This window comes from Staurois parvus, unplaced genomic scaffold (assembly GCF_062004578.1).
Source record: "Staurois parvus isolate SC_StPar_1 unplaced genomic scaffold, SC_StPar_1.0 ptg000525l, whole genome shotgun sequence".
Taxonomy (NCBI): Eukaryota; Metazoa; Chordata; class Amphibia; order Anura; family Ranidae; genus Staurois; species Staurois parvus.
The window spans coordinates 9265204-9283257 of NW_028318321.1; the positions used below are offsets into that span (position 1 = coordinate 9265204).

At 41.7% G+C, this 18054-nt stretch overlaps 1 protein-coding gene across 2 annotated transcripts in view; it reads left to right on the top strand.

The window, feature by feature from the left end:
* Nucleotides 1-18054, top strand: part of LGI1 (leucine rich glioma inactivated 1) — a 64779-nt gene that overhangs the window by 43639 nt on the left and 3086 nt on the right. For both annotated transcript variants that reach the window (XM_089690319.1, XM_089690320.1), the window contains 3 exons: nucleotides 698-769; nucleotides 9440-9511; nucleotides 14424-14593. In XM_089690319.1, coding sequence (XP_089546445.1) covers nucleotides 698-769; nucleotides 9440-9511; nucleotides 14424-14593 — 314 coding nt within the window. The remainder of the gene's footprint in view (nucleotides 1-697; nucleotides 770-9439; nucleotides 9512-14423; nucleotides 14594-18054) is intronic.

Below are 18054 nucleotides of genomic sequence, written 5' to 3' on the forward strand. Positions count from 1 at the left end.
ATCAGTAACAGATAATTCCAGATTGATTTCTATGGGTTATTGTACATATGTCATATTCTGCTTTCCTAAATAAGTTTACATGTGTTCTTTCCCTTTACAGACACTTAAAAAGATGCAACCTTGATATAATAATGTAAAATGATACATGCAGTTCTTTACCCAGTAATGTGAATGTTTCTATGGGAGAGGTATGGATTTGCAAATGCTTTAAAGTGACACTAAACTCTGGTTTTAAAAAAAAAAAATCAGTCTCCTCAAAATTACTATTTTTGCTGCTTTGATCAGACTTCCTGTTAGAGGGTGGCTACATTGCTTCTTAATGGTCCCACTGTAAGTAGGAATGTAGCCATTCCTCTAGCCATTCTGCAGATGGACTGTATACTATGGGATGTGTAGTGTCCAGAGAGCAATGCACATGACTGCAACTAATGTACATAGTGTGTTCCAAACAAATGGAAGTCAAGGGGATACAGAAAGGCTCAGGAGCCACAGAGAACATTGCAAGGGGGCAGAAAAACACAATAAAAAACGATTTCATGAAAATGGATTAAAAGTCCATTAAGTAGTGAATGTGTATGGAATATTTTTGGAGAATAAGGATATTGTTTAGTGTCACTTTAACTTGTACCACAGGCTGAGCACTAACAGCTTTCTGTCAGCAATTGTCATATAAACAATTTTCATATTTGTCTTTTAGGTTTATTGAGAACAACAAAATAAAATCCATTTCAAGAAATGCTTTTCGTGGACTGAAGTCTTTGATTCACCTGTAAGTATAAAGTTAAACAATTGTTAAATGTAGAAAAAAACCCTTTGGTCTGAAATGGTCAGTCTTCAGTTCATGTTATTTGCTTCAGAGGTGACGGCATACAAATGCAATCCTCTGTTTAAAGTGACCCTGTTATGATGGAAGTACACAATTTAGAACAGTGGTTCACAACCACCAGGCTATGTCCCACTGCTGGGCAGTAGCCTTCCCTGGCCCAGGCCTCCAGTCAGCTGCAGATTCCTTAACTTTCCAAAGTGCCTCCCAGCTCCCATATTGGCCCACATGGCCCCCAGATCCTCAGTGCCCTCAGCTTCCCCTGTGCCCCCAAACTTCCCACAGTGCCCCCATCCCCAGCCTGCTGCAGAGCCTCCAGCCCTCCAGAGTGCCTCAACATCCCACAGTGCTCTCCAGCCCCCTCTAGAAACTTTTTTCCCTACAGGGCCACCAAGCTTCTCCCTCACAATGACACCAGCACCATCCAGAGCCTTTCAGCGTTGACGTGTTTTACATTACCATATTTTTATTGTGCGAGTATACATTTTTTTATTTACTATTGGGGCATGGAAGGTGTAGGAAGAATTTATTTGGCCCTGGTCTCTTTAAAGTTGAGAAACACTAATGTAGAAGATATACAGGAGGAATCAAAACAATCCAATCAAAATTAACTAGTGTGGATATTCTCACCTTTGTGTGGTAGCTGTTAAAACATCTACAAGTAAAACAACAAACAAACAGAACTACAGCTCAGTGGACTCCAGGCTGCTCCCTTACGGTTCCATTTTAGGTTCACCAGTTTTTTCTTAATGAGACACAAAAGCCAGTCCAGCTCACAGATATTGACATTCAGAAGTGTGTAAAGAACTATCATTTGCCTTTATTTCTCATGTACAGTTGCTGGTGAACCTAAAATGGAACAATGAACAAGCAGTCTGGAGTCCACTGAGCTGTTGCTCAGCCACCACACAAGGTGAGGACATCCACACTCTTAGATGTGCTTATTCTTTGCTATATATCTGCTAGTTTGTGTCCTTTCCATGTTTATGGATTGCCTTGGATCAAGCACACTGGCAAACTGCCCTATATACACTCCAGCTAGACACATTAGAGTACCCTTGTTTTTGTAAGGTTGATCAATAATTTATTCTGTCTAGAAACTTTATGAGCGAAGTGCAGTGGCTGCAATCTCTGGCCTCCTTCTGGAAATGTTAGTTGCCTTGTGGTGTCAGACTTATAGCAAAACTAAACTTGCCTCCACTCCAGCAATGCAAAGTCTGTTAGCTCTCTCGCCAGTGCTGGCATCTTATGCTGGTCTTCTCCCAAGTTTGGCAACTCTAGCCATCTTGATTGGCTGGGCTGAGATGACAACTCCCGCACATACAAACTGAAATTAATTCATCCTGACACCGAGGCATGCTGAGAATATACACATGTATAGCTCAGTGTACATTCTACAGAAATAAAGTAAGCATTCCTACAGATAAGTAAGAGTGAGATGCTTTTATTGCAGAAAAAAACATAGTATGTCCTTCTGCTCTTCTGCAATAAAAAAATTCCTTCTCACAAATTAGTTTTTTTAAGCTAAAGCTCCTCATTAAGTATGTTAAGACAGAGACCTGGAATAAGCATGCTGTAATTGTCAGAAAAGTGACTGAATTCCTTATTTCCATGCATGTTCTGGGCCAGGGACTCAGACAGTTTTAAAGCCAATGCATCAGCATGACAGCCAAGTAACTAGGATTCTCAAAAGTAAAGTTTAGCAATGGCAGCTGCTCATTATTTTTACAAAGCATCAGCTTCCATTTACCCAACATACACATACACTTTCAGGGTTTGTTCAGTGAATGGTAGTCAGTGCAAATAGTTGCTACCCTTGTTGGCTTTAGTCTGCAAGTGCTACATTTCTGGTTGTCATGCCTTTAATGGTTTCTTTGCTTTACAAGCCATGTACCCAGAACATGCATGTAGATCAAGAGTAGGAATGAGCTCAGGTGTTTTCAGATCCTACTACAAACTCACCTGCGCGAACCTGCTAGGAAGCTGTCACTGTACTGAACCAATTATAATCAGCTGAAGCATTCCCAACCCCACAGTCACACACACATATATATATATATATATATATATATATATATATATATACGCTCCTTGGGTGGGAAATTCCTCAGACGATTATGATTGACCCAGTAAAGGTTACAGCTTCCTGACAGGCTTGCTCAGGTGGGTTTGAACTAGGAGCTCATTCCTAATCAAGAGTGCTGATTTTTTTGTTGCAAACTTTTGACTAAATTAGTCATTACAAAAAAACCTGTTAATACCTGTGGCTTACATCCAGACACCAAGCATAAGTAGGTCATCAAGTGCCAGTGCCCATATTTCACTTAGGGTTCCTTTAACCACTAGCTTATCTGTATTACCTCTGTAGTATCAGCAGAGACAAACAGAACATTGCACAACATTTTCCAGCCTTATGGGAAGTTGATACCAATAAAGTGGCACAACACCTCTCTCCATACATGACATTGAGACAAAATTATTCATTTTTGATCACAGTCTTTTCCAATCAGCGATTGTTCCCTTCCAGAGAAAATAGTTGTGTTTGCGCTACATGTGCTGCATTCTGTGTCAGCTGAATCAGGGATAAAGAATGTATCTTTTAAATAAAGCAGTGCATGATCTTAGAAATCCCTGGCCATCATTATCTGTGGTTTTGTGAAGATATACTGATTTTTTGGGGATCATATACGGCTTCTCTTGCAGTCTAATGCATAAAACTGTAGTGACAAATTAACAGCAGAAAGGCTGCTCTGGTAACTGCTAAGCACCTGCGTTACCAAGATATGTAAACCTGCTATGTGCTGAGCGGTGACAAGGTTACTTTAAAAAAGCAGAACAACTCGATGCTTTCAAACACATTGAAGCCCTGTGGTTTAATTTGTAATTTATTCGAATTGACTAATTGGATTTCTGTCATTATCTTGTTACAATCTCCAGCTATGAACAAAAACAAGTGCTTGTCGTTAACTCTGCTGGAACATGAAGAATGTTTTAGAGCCAGAAATGTCAGATTTCAAAGACAAAACAGCTTGTACTATTGTTGGCAACGCATTCAAGACCATGCTAGCTCATTTGCATGCCTAATAATGTAGTGAGTGAAGTTTTCTGGTGCAAACCACATCTAAGGTTTCTTCAACAAAGTGCACATATTTTTCAAAAGGCGTTTAGCTATGCGTGTGGGAGAAGATATATACTCCATATATAAGGCTTCCTTGTCTTACTTGCCTGCAGAGAGTTAGATGGGTGTATATAAAACAATAGAACTTTTATTATAGGTTTACAGGCCTAGAATGATACAGGATGAACAAAAAAGACGAGAAAACAACTGTAAGTCCTCCATAAACACAATGCTCTGAATCATCTGTTGGGGAAGCAGAGTACTCCACATAAAGGCCATGCACACAAAGACTGGGTCTGTTCAGTTTGATTCTGGTTCATACACTGGTGGCCAGATCAGTAGCTGATTTCATGATTTAGGTGAAAAAAAAGGCAGCAATCCAGATCTCTGGCGGCAAACATAATGCCTGCATACGTCTGCATTTGTAGCCACTTGTTGACCATATTTTCAATTTAATTTGAATAATATTTCAGATATTTAATACAACAGATGTACAATGACTTTTTATTATACAGTGTATATATATATATATATATATATATTTATATTGCTAAATGTCTTAAAATAGTCCACCAGGCAGTGTTACAACCGCAATACTCACCTTTCGTCTGGAGATGTCCCCCACAGTCCCCCTTCTTTGCCACAAGATGCCATCTTTCTTCTGGGTTGCATGACTCTCATTGTCAGTCAATCCGGAAGACTGTGAGTGAAGGGTGTCATAGCTCTGCCCCCTAAGGGGGCTTGGCTACATCACCCTTCATTCACAGTGTACTGGCACAGAGAGTGGTGCTGACATCATCACAACAGTGCCAATAAGTGTGCCTATAGTGCCACATGACTAGTCTGAAGATGTGGGAAAATGTAAGTAATAAACCCTGAAAGCATATAGTGCTGCCATTGTTGACAAGTGGTGGTGGGGGAATACAGAAACCGAAGTTGGGCTGATGGTGAAGGCAACAGGCAGTTTTTTATTATTTCATTAGAAAGACCTCATTACTTTTGTGATTTATATGCAGGCATTCAAGACCTTTACATATACATATAGGGTTATATTTATATTTAGTATCGCTTACTCAGCACAGGCACCATTCAGAAAACATGTTGCATTTTCTCTATGAATGCAAAGCGTTTTATAATTGGATGAGGTGGAGAGGCAGGGAGGTGACATCACAATACCCCCCTTTTTCAATCAGAGGATGCTTTGCATTCACTGAAAATATGCAATGTTCTCTAAATGGCAACTATGCTGAGCAAGTGAACGCCTGTGTTCACTAAGCATTAGGGCATCCTCATGGCACAGGATCCAGGAGCCAGTATCAGTCACTGTAATAGCAGTACCTGTTACAGTGATGTCCAGCTTCCACAGGGATTGGCCAGGTATGGCACATACATTCTTACATTTGTCCAAACTGGACCAAATGTAACTATGCAATACCAACCATACCTTGAATTCAGCTTTAATGTTATAAATATAACTTTTGATATATTCAGCATACTCTGAACTTGTCTTGCTGCTGGTTTTCACTTTAGTAATGTGGTCAGGATTCCAATTGAGGCCATGCTCCCTTTTTAACACTTCTGGTCTACCAGCTGGTTTTCAGGGTGCGCCTAAAGGTGAGGAGAGTAGGTGATAGTCTGATGGATTGGGGTAGGGAGTTCCAGAGGATGGGGGAAGCCCTGGAGAAGTCCTGGAGATGGACATGGGAGGAGGAGACCAGGGAACTAGAGAGTAGGAGGTCTTGTGAGGAGCAGAGAGTATGTTTTGGGTGGTATTTGGATACTAGATCGGTGATGTAGTTTGGGGCAGTATTATGAACAGCTTTATACGTCAATGTTAGCATTTTTAATTTTATGCGTTGGGCAATCGGAAGCCAGTGGAGGGATTGGCAGAGGGGGGTGGTGGATACGGAGCGGTTTGTAAGGTGGATGAGTCTGGCCGCAGCATTCAAGAAGCGGGGATAGCCTGCAGTGAGGTAAGCCAATGAGGAGGGAGTTACAGTAGTCAAGTCGTGAAATAATAAGGGAGTGAATGAGTTGCTTAGTGGTTTCCGGGGTTAGGAACGGATGTATTTTGGAGATGTTGCGGAGGTGAAGTCTACAGGAGTTTGTCAGCGATTGGACCTGGGGCTGGAAGGACAAATTGGAGTCTAGGATGACACCTAGTACTCTGGCTTGGGGGGTGGGACTGATGGTGGTGTTGTTGGTCTTGATGGAGAAGTCAGGGGCGGTGGCGTGGGGGGGAAATTAGGAGCTCAGTTATGGAAAGATTTAGTTTGAGGAAGTGGAGTGACATCCAATCCGATATGTCGCTCAGTAGGCTTGTGATACGGGTGGAGACTGAAGAGGTGAGGGGTAGAGAGATAGATTTGCGTGTCGTCAGCATAGAGATGGTAGTTGAAGCCATGAGAGTGTATCAATTGGCCAAGGGAGGAGGTGTAGATGGAAAAGAGAAGGGGCCCGAGGACAGAACCTTGAGGGACCCCAACAGAGAGGGGGAGTGAAGAGGAGGTGGCAGCCTTATAGGTAACACTGAAGGAGCACTGTGATAGATAGGAAGAGAGCCAGGAGAGGGCGGAGTCTCTGAGACCAAGAGAGTGTAGTTTTTTGAGGAGGATGGGGTGGTCAACCGTGTTGAAGGCCCCAGAGAGGTCAAGGAGTAGGAGCACTGAGTAGTGGCCATTAGCTTTGGCAGTTAGCAGGTCGTTGGTGAGTTTCAGTAGGGCAGTTTCGGTGGAGTGTAGGGGACGGAAGCCAGACTGTAGGGGATCAAGGAGGTTGTTGTCAGTGAGGTGGGAACTCAGGCGATTATAGACTAAGCGCTCTAGGAGTTTGGATGTAAATGGCAGCAGGGAGATGGGTCTAAGGTTGTTCAGGTCGGTGGGATCCAGGGAAGGTTTTTTAAGTATGGGAGTGATGTGCGCGTGCTTTAGAGGGGAGGGGAATGTGCCAGTAGAGAGGGAAAGATTAAAGATGTGAGTGAGGGAGCGTAGAATGGAGGAAGAGGGTGATCGTAGGAGTTGTGAGGGGATAGGGTCAAGGGGGCAGGTGGTGAGGCGGGCTTCAGAGAAGACCTTATTGACCTCTTCAATGGTAGCGAGGTCGAAGGAGTGGAGTGTTGAGGGGGTTTTAGTGTGAGGAATGATAGGTGGGGTGGGAGTCTGGGCAGTGGTTAGCACTGATCACAGTATTGGTGTCACTGGGATTGTCAGTGATACCAAGTCAGTTCCCCCCAGCGTCAGAATTCCCACTGCAGTCTCACAGTCCCGCTATAAGTCGCTGTTCTCCGCCATTACTAGTAAAAAAAAAATGTAGAAAAAGCTATAACTTTCACGTAAACCAATTAATTTACACGTATTGGGATTTTAATTTAGCAAAGACATATAGCAGAATACATTTTGACCTAAATTAATGATGAAATTAGATTTTTAAAATTTTTTTTACTGGACATGTTTAATAGCAAAAGGTCAAATATATTGTTTTTTTTTCTTAAAATTGTTGGTCTTTTTTTCGTTTATAGCACACAAAATAAAAAAAGCACAGGCGATTAAATACCACTGAAAGAAAGCTCTGTTTGTTGGGAAAAAAGACATAAATTTCATTTGGGTGCAGCGTTGCATGACCGCGCAATTATCAGTGAAAGTAACGCAGCGCTGTATCACAACAAATGGCCTGGTCAGGAAGGGGGGTAAATGTTCTGGAGGGCACACCTTGCATTGCAGTGTTTTCACAGTGACAGATTCATTGCCTCTACAGTAATCTTAAGTGAGTGTGTGTGCCCCCTCGTGTGGTTACTTGGTGAAATCACACTCAATGTCTCTGCCATGGATAATTATTATAGAAGAGCACTCATAATTGCTTTATAAAAGCACTAGCTTTATTAATCAAAGTATCCCTTTACATTTTCATAGAAGGCACTTTTTGTTTCACCGTGACCACACACCTCCTAACTAACAATACTGTGGTGGTGGTGTTAGCCCACTGTGCAAAAACACACACATGGCTGCAAACTTATTCAACTAATGGGGAGCTTAACTTCAGGGTCTAAGTGATGAGCTTACCACCACCTACCGCTCTAGTCAGTCAACAGAGTCACAGTTTATTTTTGGGGAATGCCTTCTTTTCTATTCTGACTGATGCCCAAAAACTCTTAAAACATGTTCTCGATGGATCATCAAAATTTACCCAAACTACGCCATCAAATATTAATTTTATGATCAGCTAGATGCCTTACGGAGTTTCAGTTCCCTCAGCCAGGTCCTGCCCCATCTTCCCCAATAACACTCTTTTATCTTCCCTCCCCCTTCTTTACACCACTTCTCCTCTCATCTTTTCCATACTTCTCTCTCCATGTCCATTGTTTTTCTGCACTACACATTGTAGCCCAAGCTTTGGACACTTCTTCATTGCTCTGTCCTATATTACCTGGGCTCTTTGCTCTTTTCAATCCTTGGGCACTTCTCCTACAAAACGCACTCAAACAATGATAGCAAATCAGCATACATCTCCAAGCCCTCTCCCTAAGGGTTGGTTCACACTATAGAAACGCAGTCCAGATGCGTTCCAGATGCGTTTCTGCTTTCATGTTTTTGATGCATTCCGGTGTGTTTTTTATGCTTTCTAGTTCTTTTTTTTCCCATCCTCTTCTTCAATTTAAATAGGAACATATCCATTCCAGTGCATTTTTGGTGTGTTTCAGTGCATCCCAGTGCATTATTTATGCGTTTTACCATGTTCCACTGCAGTTCTGTTCAGGAAAAATACAGTCTGTTCTGTTTTTGTTTCTGCAACTGGATCGTACTGGAACTGCAAGAACTGATGTGAACTATAACATTGACAACCTACTTTTTGTGCATTTTGGATGCAGAAAAAAAGCACTCTGAAGCGCATGTAGTGTGAACTGGCCCTAAGAGTTCCCAGAACCTCCCCACACTCTATTCCCCTCTTGTCTTCATGCAGCCACCCCCCCCCCTGCAATCCCCATTTGCCATTTATACACATTTATTAGATACCCCGTGATTCCCCATACAAGTGTTATCTTTGACAAAATATTTAGCCCTTTGTTTGAAAACCCCCCAAAAAAAAGAGACAAGGCCAATGCACATAACCTGATATTACGCATTCTTGTTAGTTTTATCATTACACTATATATTTAAAAAGGAAAAAAAATCTTGAACCTGCGGCAAATGATCTTTTATTGAAATGGATACAAATTTAAAGAATGTATTTTCCACTTATATACCGTATGTTATTTGTTGCCTTCAAATTGCTCTAACTATAAGATGTCATTGCAGAAAACAACTACAGTACATATGTAAATAGGGCACAGTGAAGATTTCTAAGAGTACCGTAGTCATTTTATTAGAGTAACTGGTATCAGCTATCAAATAAAATGAATTTCTATATGCATAATCATCTTAAATTTTTCCATTGCAGTTGTCAGAATGAGCTTTGGGTTGGTGCGACCTTTCCATGATATTCTAATTCTGCTTGCTTTGCAGGAGCCTGGCCAATAACAATTTGCAGTCTCTTCCTAAAGATGTCTTCAAAGGCCTGGATTCACTGACCAATGTGTAAGAATTACATATCTTAAAAACATTGTGTTTTAAATGAACTGCAGAGAAGGGTATGGTATTACTCTCATTTCCTGTATGAGTATTTTGAATCTCAGTTATGCAGAATAAATTGGTCTAGACCAGGGGAAGGCAACCTGCGGCTCTCCAGCTGTTGCAAGAGTACAAGTTCCATCATGCCTCTGCAAGTCATAGCTGTCAATTTTGCAATGTCTCATGGGAAATGTAGTTCCACAACAGCTAGAGAGCCGCAGGTTGCCTACCCCTGGTCTAGACCAAGTTGATTGATTCCTAAAGGAAAAATGCACATTTTGCCTTTTGGTACAGCCTTCGATAGTTCCTGTTTATCTGATGTACCATTTATAGAGTAACTAAGAAATCTAGTGTGGGCAGGGGCGGACTGACAACTCATGGGGCCCCCGAGCAATAGGGGATCATGGGGCCCCTGTTTCCTCGCCCACACCCAAAAAAGCCTATGAAAAAGCCAATGAAAGGTACCAGGGGCATCTCATGGGGCCCCCTACTGACCCCGGGCCCTCGGGCAGTGCCCGAGTGCTCGAATGGTCAGTCCGCCCCTGAGTGTGGGTGAATGTTGCCATTTCTGGGCAGTCCTTAATATATATAGGAGTGACCTTCCACTAGTGATCGTGACAGCCCCAGCTTACCTTTACAGCACAGCGGTTAATGTCACCAACCTATGCATTCTGCATGAAGCACTCTAGGGAACATAACAAGTGCGCAATATTCTATTTGTTTGTACTTCACATTGCAGTGGTATCTCCACACAGATAAACTGCAAATTCAGTTGGCTGGATGACAAATCAGGGTTTGCCTGTCAGAAGAAATCAAGCGAGATCTCCCTGCCATGGTCTTAGACAACAGACCAACTGGTGTGATAGTCTCTGCCCCACTCCACCCAAAAATAGGTCAATATGTTTTTGATTTCTATATTCTTTAAAACTAAACTCCAGTAAAATATACTGTATACAGATACCAGGCTAATACTGGTATGGATTCACAATTAATAAATCATTAAATATATTTACATAGTCTAATGTAAGTACCTGAATATTACGTGATATACTGTATTCCCTTTGTTGTCCCCTGCACAGCAGTATTTCGATTCGAAAATGGAGGGGCAGCACTAGCAACCAATCAATACACTTATGCTGAAAAGTAACATTCTGATAGGATATTCTATTGCTGCTGCTTCATTTTCCAGTTACAGGCTGAGAGCCAGAAACTGACCAGGCTGTATTGTTTAACTGCAGCAGAAAGAAAGTCGGGTCCCAAGGTATCACGGTCAGAGGTCAGGCTTGGAGACCAGTGCTAGAACAGTAGAGTGGTTACCACAGACCAGTACACAAGCAGGTCACCCTGAAAGATGAGGCAGGCTTACCTGGGGTGCAGGGTCCAAGCACTACCCAGTTTTCACCAGAGCTCCTGATGATGAAGATGGGTTATGATGCATTTAGTACCAGGTTGAGGTGCTCAGGATTGCCCCACCAGATGGTGAGCAAGCCAGGGTCCAGTAGCAGATATAGCAGGTAGGGATCAAGCAGAAGTGTAGTCAGTAAACAAGTCAAAGGTCAGTAACAAGTGGTTACAGGTCAGGATCAAGCAGAAACATAGTCGAGGAAGAAGCTAAAGGTCAGTAACGAATGGTAGCAAAGATACAGATGGCAGCAGGAGTTACAAAAGCGAGATATAGGCTGGAGAGAGCAGAATAATCTAGCAAACAGTGCATAGCTTAAATAGGATATTCATGGGAGTAACAAAGGGTTCAAGATTCTAGAGAAACAAGGCAAAGTTGTCTAAAGAATTAGACAGGGAGCCGTCCAGCATCTCAGATGGCTCAGCAAGAAGAGGTTGAAGGTTCAGATCCAGGTCCTGAAATAAGGCTGTCTGTGCTGTCTGGAAAGACTGTACAAATCTCAAGATCGTACAGAAATACAAATCATTTGGCGGGTAACAAAATACGCATTTCAAATTCACACTATGTAGTGCATTTTTCATATGTACAGTATCACACTTTGTGCATAGGGCAGCCTATTCATTTCAGTGGGCTGCCCTACACTTGACAAACGCTGTAAAGAAGCTCAAATATCTTTTTCAACTTTGTGCATTTTGTAACCATGCATTTTGCTGAAATTTTTGCAGACTTTTTGCCTCAAAAATCACATCTTGCTTGCTGCATTTGGGGTGCCTTAAACAATGAATGGCACAGCAAATGTGGCATGCGTTTCTTGATTACTACATGAAATCATGAGATTTAGAACACTTTCACACGCTATGCAAATGTGAATGCAGAATTAGTGTTAGTTAAGTTATTGATATGAAAACATCTGGGGGAACATTTTCGGTAAAAAGAAAATCAGATGGGTTCCAGAAGTAATACTTTGCACATCAATAGTGCTGTTTGTGTTGACTTATTAAATATGACTGCAGATTGTGGGAAGACTTGTGTCTGTGAGAAAGACGCAGTAAATACAGTGTATCATATTATCTCCAGTATGTTTTGGTGCATTTAGAGGCTGGAAAATCCCATCTTCCTCTGACATTACCAATAATCCCCAGTTGATGCGGAATATTAAATTACACTTTTATATCATCCACAAACAGTTTTCTTTCAGACTTGTTTAACGGAAACCCTTAATTAATTTTGTGTCTGGAGAGTTACTGGAAGAGGAATTCACATGAGTAGTTGTGAGATGAGATAAATATGAGCAGTGAAGGGAAATGGACAGGTTGGTGGTTAGGATCCTGGTTTGTTCAAGTCCCTTGCTTCAACCTCAATGCACATATAGTTCAATTACACTTGTACACACTATACACATGTAGTACACAAGGTGCTATTTTACTTTGCTTTTAAAGCCAATCAATACATTCTTCCATATTGAAGTAAGCTATAAACCATGATTCCCTTCACCTAAAAAAAACCTGTACCATAAAATCTGAAACTTTTCATTCTAAAAATAATAGTTCCCTGGCTGTCATGCTGACACAGAGGTCTCAATACTTTTGGAATCACTGACCCAGATCAAATAGTGCCAAGTAGGAGTTCTGAATGTATCTTGTTGCGTACAAGTAAATATTGAGATCACATAGAGCCAGGCAGAAAGCATTGTTAGAAGGTGCTCAGTACAGGTTTCCTCGAATCTGATCTTGCTATAAGTTATTAAGCCTCCAACTAACAGATGCCCACCAAATTGGTTGTATAGGCAAAAACAACAGTAGTCTTACTCTGGCCATACACATGACTATCATTTAGTATAACAGCTGTTTTATGAAAGAACCTTCCAGAATTTAATATCATTATTATTATTGTTATTAATACACATGGCTTATAGAGTGCCAACAGTTTGCACAGTGCTTTACAATATAAATGGAGAAACTACATTTAAAATATAAACGGAGAAACTACATTTAAAATACAACTCAAAACAAAAGGGTGAAGATGACGCTAAACAATTGTTTGCATCTACAGATTATAAAAATGGATGATCCATTCTGCTAGAAAATCTCATCAGATTCAAACAACCTAATCGATCATTTTATGTAGCATTCAGTGAAAGATATGCAAAATCTGAGTTTATGATCGGTCATTTATTTATGGTTACATTTATGGCCAGTGTTAGTATAGCTATGTATTTTTCTCAGTACAGTATCCTGAAGTGGTATTAAAGTTTTGGCTTTTGAAAAAAAACCCAAAAGAAACAAACATGTCATACTTACCTGTTCTGTGCAGTGGATTTGCACAGAGCAGCCATTTCTTCTTCTCGGGTCCCCCGCCAGCGCTCCTGGCCCCCTCTTGACCAGTGCCCCTAATAACAAGTCGCTTGCTATGGGGGCACTGGTGTGTGCGTGTTCTTGAGCCTGATTCTTTGTCTCAATAAGACACAAAGAGCTGCGGCTCGGCCCTGCTCTCTCCTCATTGGCTCACTGGCTTTGATTGACAGCAGTGGGAGCCAACGGCTCCTGCTGCACTCTAAGCCAATGAGGAGAGGGAGTCCTGGGACAGCCGATGCTCTTGTGCTCATCGCTGGATCAAGAGGGGGCTCAGGTGAGTATTGGGGCCTCCCATACTGGGGGGGGGCTGTGGGGGTAGCAGCACACAGAACATTTTGCTATGGGGGCACTGGTGTGTGCTTGTTCTTGAGCCCGGTTCCATGTCTCAATAAGACACAAAGAGCTGCGGCTCGACCCTGCTCTCTCCTCATTGGCTCACTGGCTTTGATTGACAGCAGTGGGAGCCAACGGCTCCCGCTGCTATCTCAGCCAATGAGGAGAGGGAGTCCTGGGACAGCCGATGCTCTTGTGCTCATCGCTGGATCAAGAGGGGGCTCAGGTGAGTATTGGGGCCTCCCATACTGTGGGGGGGGGGCTGTGGGGGTAGCAGCACACAGAATGTTTTTTACCTTTATGCATAAAATGCATGAAGGTAAAAAACCTTCTGTCTTTACAACCACTTTAAATTGTTTTAATCATTTATCATGCTCGTCATTGTACTGACAGTTGCTGCAAGATAAAGTTTTTTGTTTTCCTTATCCCTGTGCATGTTGCCATCTACATAAAATTTATTGATGATTTTGCAAGGACATATTTTATCTAAGTGTCAGTATTTTCCCTGAACTGCCCTTGTGTTCATTTGGCTGTATATTGTGTTATTAAAATTAAATCAAGGTCATTTATGAAAGCAAACAAATGAAAAAAAATGTATTGTTCATAGTAACCAGTTAGATGATTGCTTTTTTTTGTCTAACTTTCACAAAATGATAGTCAGAATTTGACTGAATGCTGTGGAGAACACTTCCCCCCCCTTCTAAATGATGTTTCTACAGAAGTCTTCCACTTTTACATCTGATGGCTTGATGGCCTCTGACTGTCTCCTGCTTGTTTGTGCTTTTTTTAGAGACCTAAGAGGAAATGCCTTCCATTGTGACTGCAAATTGAAATGGCTGGTAGAATGGCTGGATAAAACCAATGCCACGGTGGAACAAATTTATTGTGAAAGCCCACCCGAATACAAAGGAAGAAAAATCAACAGCCTGTCTGCTAAAGACTTTGACTGTATAACCACAGGTACTTACAATATGTGCATTTAGGCACTTTTTTTTTGTGGTTTTACCTGCATTACTTTAGAGTTGGTGACGTGGTGGTCTCTTTACCCTCAAATTGTATGTAAATCCTAACATTGAACTTCTTTATGCTCCCTTTTGATCTATTAAATATACCATTGAAAGCATTTTGTTATAAAGTATCTGTTAAAGTGCTAAAAAATACCAGCTGATCATGTAAAAAATCCAGAACTTTCCTGTGTCCAGAGCTTACTTCTTGTGTTGTCTCAATAGGAGTAATTGTCACTCCCAGTCATTATCATGGAGCTACAGATTGATTAGCATTTATGTTGTAGAGATGGCAGAGTAGGTAGGTCGAAGTAGCTTGCTGCATAAGACTGATAACACAAAAAGCAGTATGTTGTCAGCTCACAGCAAGACTGAAGGATGAGTGCAGATTAACAGGTATTTTCTATTTATTTTTTTGTGATTGCAGGGTCTTTAAAGGGATACAACATGGAAAAATATGCAAGTATTGCAGAGATATACGGCATACGGTTTTTACATACACTTCAAGCGAGTAGTATGATTTTACATAGGGTCTTGCCAAATTGAACTTAAATATACAAGGGGTCTAAAGGATAGGTCCGTAGGCAATAATAACAATATACAGTATAAGCAACAAACCGACAATCGTGGCAATGTGAGAATAACAATTACACAATCTCATTTCTCTCTGGGCAATCACAGGGTTTTTAAAGTAATCAAACTAAAGTACAGATATTGATATCTCCCTTCTAAATCTTTTCCACGGTCCTCACAAATACACTCTATACAGTAACTGTAAAACCACAGAGCAAAAAACCTTTATTCAACTCAAAGGAGAATAGTAGCTGCTCAAGCCCTTTGGTCTTAAATATTCCACAATTAAGGTAAAAACTTGTGTATCACACCAATGTATCCTGCTTGATATATCTTGTAGAAGGTGATGTAGGCTTCTCTCTTGTACCAGTGGCTTCAGTGGTCAATCAGTCAACAGCTCTCCTCACTTTCTCTGTTGGGGAATTCCCTGCTACAGATAAAAGCCCCCTAACAGCTCCCTAAAGCACCAAGGTATACACATGGGGATACTCTACCTCTTCAGTCCCCTCAGGGTGCATACATACAGAGCCACCACAGCTTCATGGCTCCAGGAGATTCCCAATTCAGAGGCCAGTTCCTACTCGCACTACAGGCAGCCACGAAAAGGCAGTCCACACTGAAGTCTTAACTCCGCATCCTCTCTCTGTCTCCAAACTTTACAGCAACGAGTGCAGAATGTTCACACCATGCCTCCTTCCAGCTATGCTGAGGGCAGCTCCCTCCTTCCCCTGGTCCACTTTGCTCTTGCACAGCACCGCTCTCTTCCCTCCTGCTCTTCAGGCGCAACTTGCGTGACTCACGGAAATGACATCACACGTGCTGCAGATTTCCTGGTTCCAGTGGTGAACTGCAACAGGATCAATATTCCCTCAGTGCTTAGTCAATTCTGACAAGTTCTTAGGTATGCCCATCACAGGCAGAACCCCCTCACAATGTGCTGGTAGCCAACTCTTTCCCTCAATGTGCACATTGCTACGGTAACCCTCCTGTTGCTAGAGGTCAAAGTCTCCTATGTTGAGGCTTCAGATAGAGGCAGCCATTTTGGGTATAATAAAAAAAAAGGTCTATTGGTATGAGGTCACTATGTGGAGAAAAACATGTTAGAATTATTTAGCTGCTATAGACTATCTGAATATATAGAGGTGTATGCATAAGTAGTATTATTAGTTTATTACCGTATCTGTGGCAACTGAACAGCTGTTACACAGAAGATTTTATCCTCTTAGTGACTTCTCACTTATGCCTACACTTTTTTGTTCTACTTTAAATGGCTACTGCATGCCGAAGCCCCAGCATAGAAAACTTTGGACTTTGGGGAGATCCCCAGGTGAAAATAAAAGAAAGAAGCCTGAAAAAATGAAAACTAATGTAGCTACCACATTTAAGGAATTTGTAGTCAGTACAAATATATGTTACATTTTTGCTTTTGTTTAGATACACTTTAGCTTAACTGCTGAAAAAAGTCCTTAATTCTTATGGTTCATGCACACCAGTTGATGGAGACTGCTTTGGATGGCAATTCCAGTGCAGTCCCACCATATAACAAGGCAAAATGCTCTGTCTATGGTGTGCCCAGTTTACACTACTGCGTTGAGCTGGTGTGCAAGCAGTGTGTGTTGAAAAAAGAACTGCATGCAGTGTGAGAGACAATCCATCACTTTGCACAGCGCAGCCGACAGCTAAACTTAATGAAATGTCTGTATGACATCTCAATAAAGTTAAAAAAAAAGAAGAAGTGAACAGTGCGATGTGCCAAGATCATTGCATCGACACTACAGTGATCTCTCCAGACCGCACTGCACCAACCACACAGAGGCTTGTGTGAATTAGCCCTTAACCTTCCAGCAATAGGCAGTAACCTTGCCTTTAACACATTCACTTCCATCTTATCCCCACAAAGTTAGCCCTCAACATCTAAGCTCCCATTCACGTACATCTCCTGTGTTTTTATATTTATATGCAGGAAAAATGGATCTGGGCTGTATATTCAGACTTTATGCTTCCCTGATCTAGTTCTTCTACATTTAAATGTGCATGTGTTTACGTGCACTTAGACATGTTCAGGAGTATCTGATCTGTCCCTGAACTCACAGATTTCTATTTAGTTCTAAACACAGCTAAACTACATGCAACTGAAAGCAAATAGTAAAGGTACAGTGTGCATTGTACCATTTAAAATCATGTGGAGGCAGCGGACAGCATGGACGCACTGTCAGAGCGGCTGCAGACTGGCCAGATGCCGCTCAATAGTGTAGCAGAGTCTCCTTCCTGCTGAGGACTCATGATGGCTGTCGTTGCTTCCCTGCACTCTACTGAGGTCACTTCTGGTATGACGTGACGGCACTGCCGGTGTGTGATCCTCAGTGACACCGCGGAAGTCTTCCTGGTATCTCAAGTGGCATCTTACCAGGCTATTGGTTTATAGATACATTCCCCACCGTTTGCTGCCCTTCCACCATCTTACCATCTGTGGAGTTTATCATCTAGGCTTCCCACAGCCATGTTTACATAAAAGTAAGCCGCTCCCATTATTCTTTTTAGCATGTGACTTGTGCCAGTCATTTTACTTGTGCCATACTACCACATGGATTTCTTGGAATATGGTGATTATGGTTTTATCGATCTATTGAACATTTGAATAGGACATATTGACTGTTGGTTGTGTATGTCATTGCATAATCATTCTGGCTTTTACCACGAGCGCTCTGATTTTCTTGGTTTCATCGATCTATGATAATGAATGACACCTTCATAGAGGAACTGAAGTTTCTGACAGATCTGAACTGTTGGTGAATGATTTAACCCAGCACTGGCTACCGAAAGCTGACAGTAATTTAAAGCGCA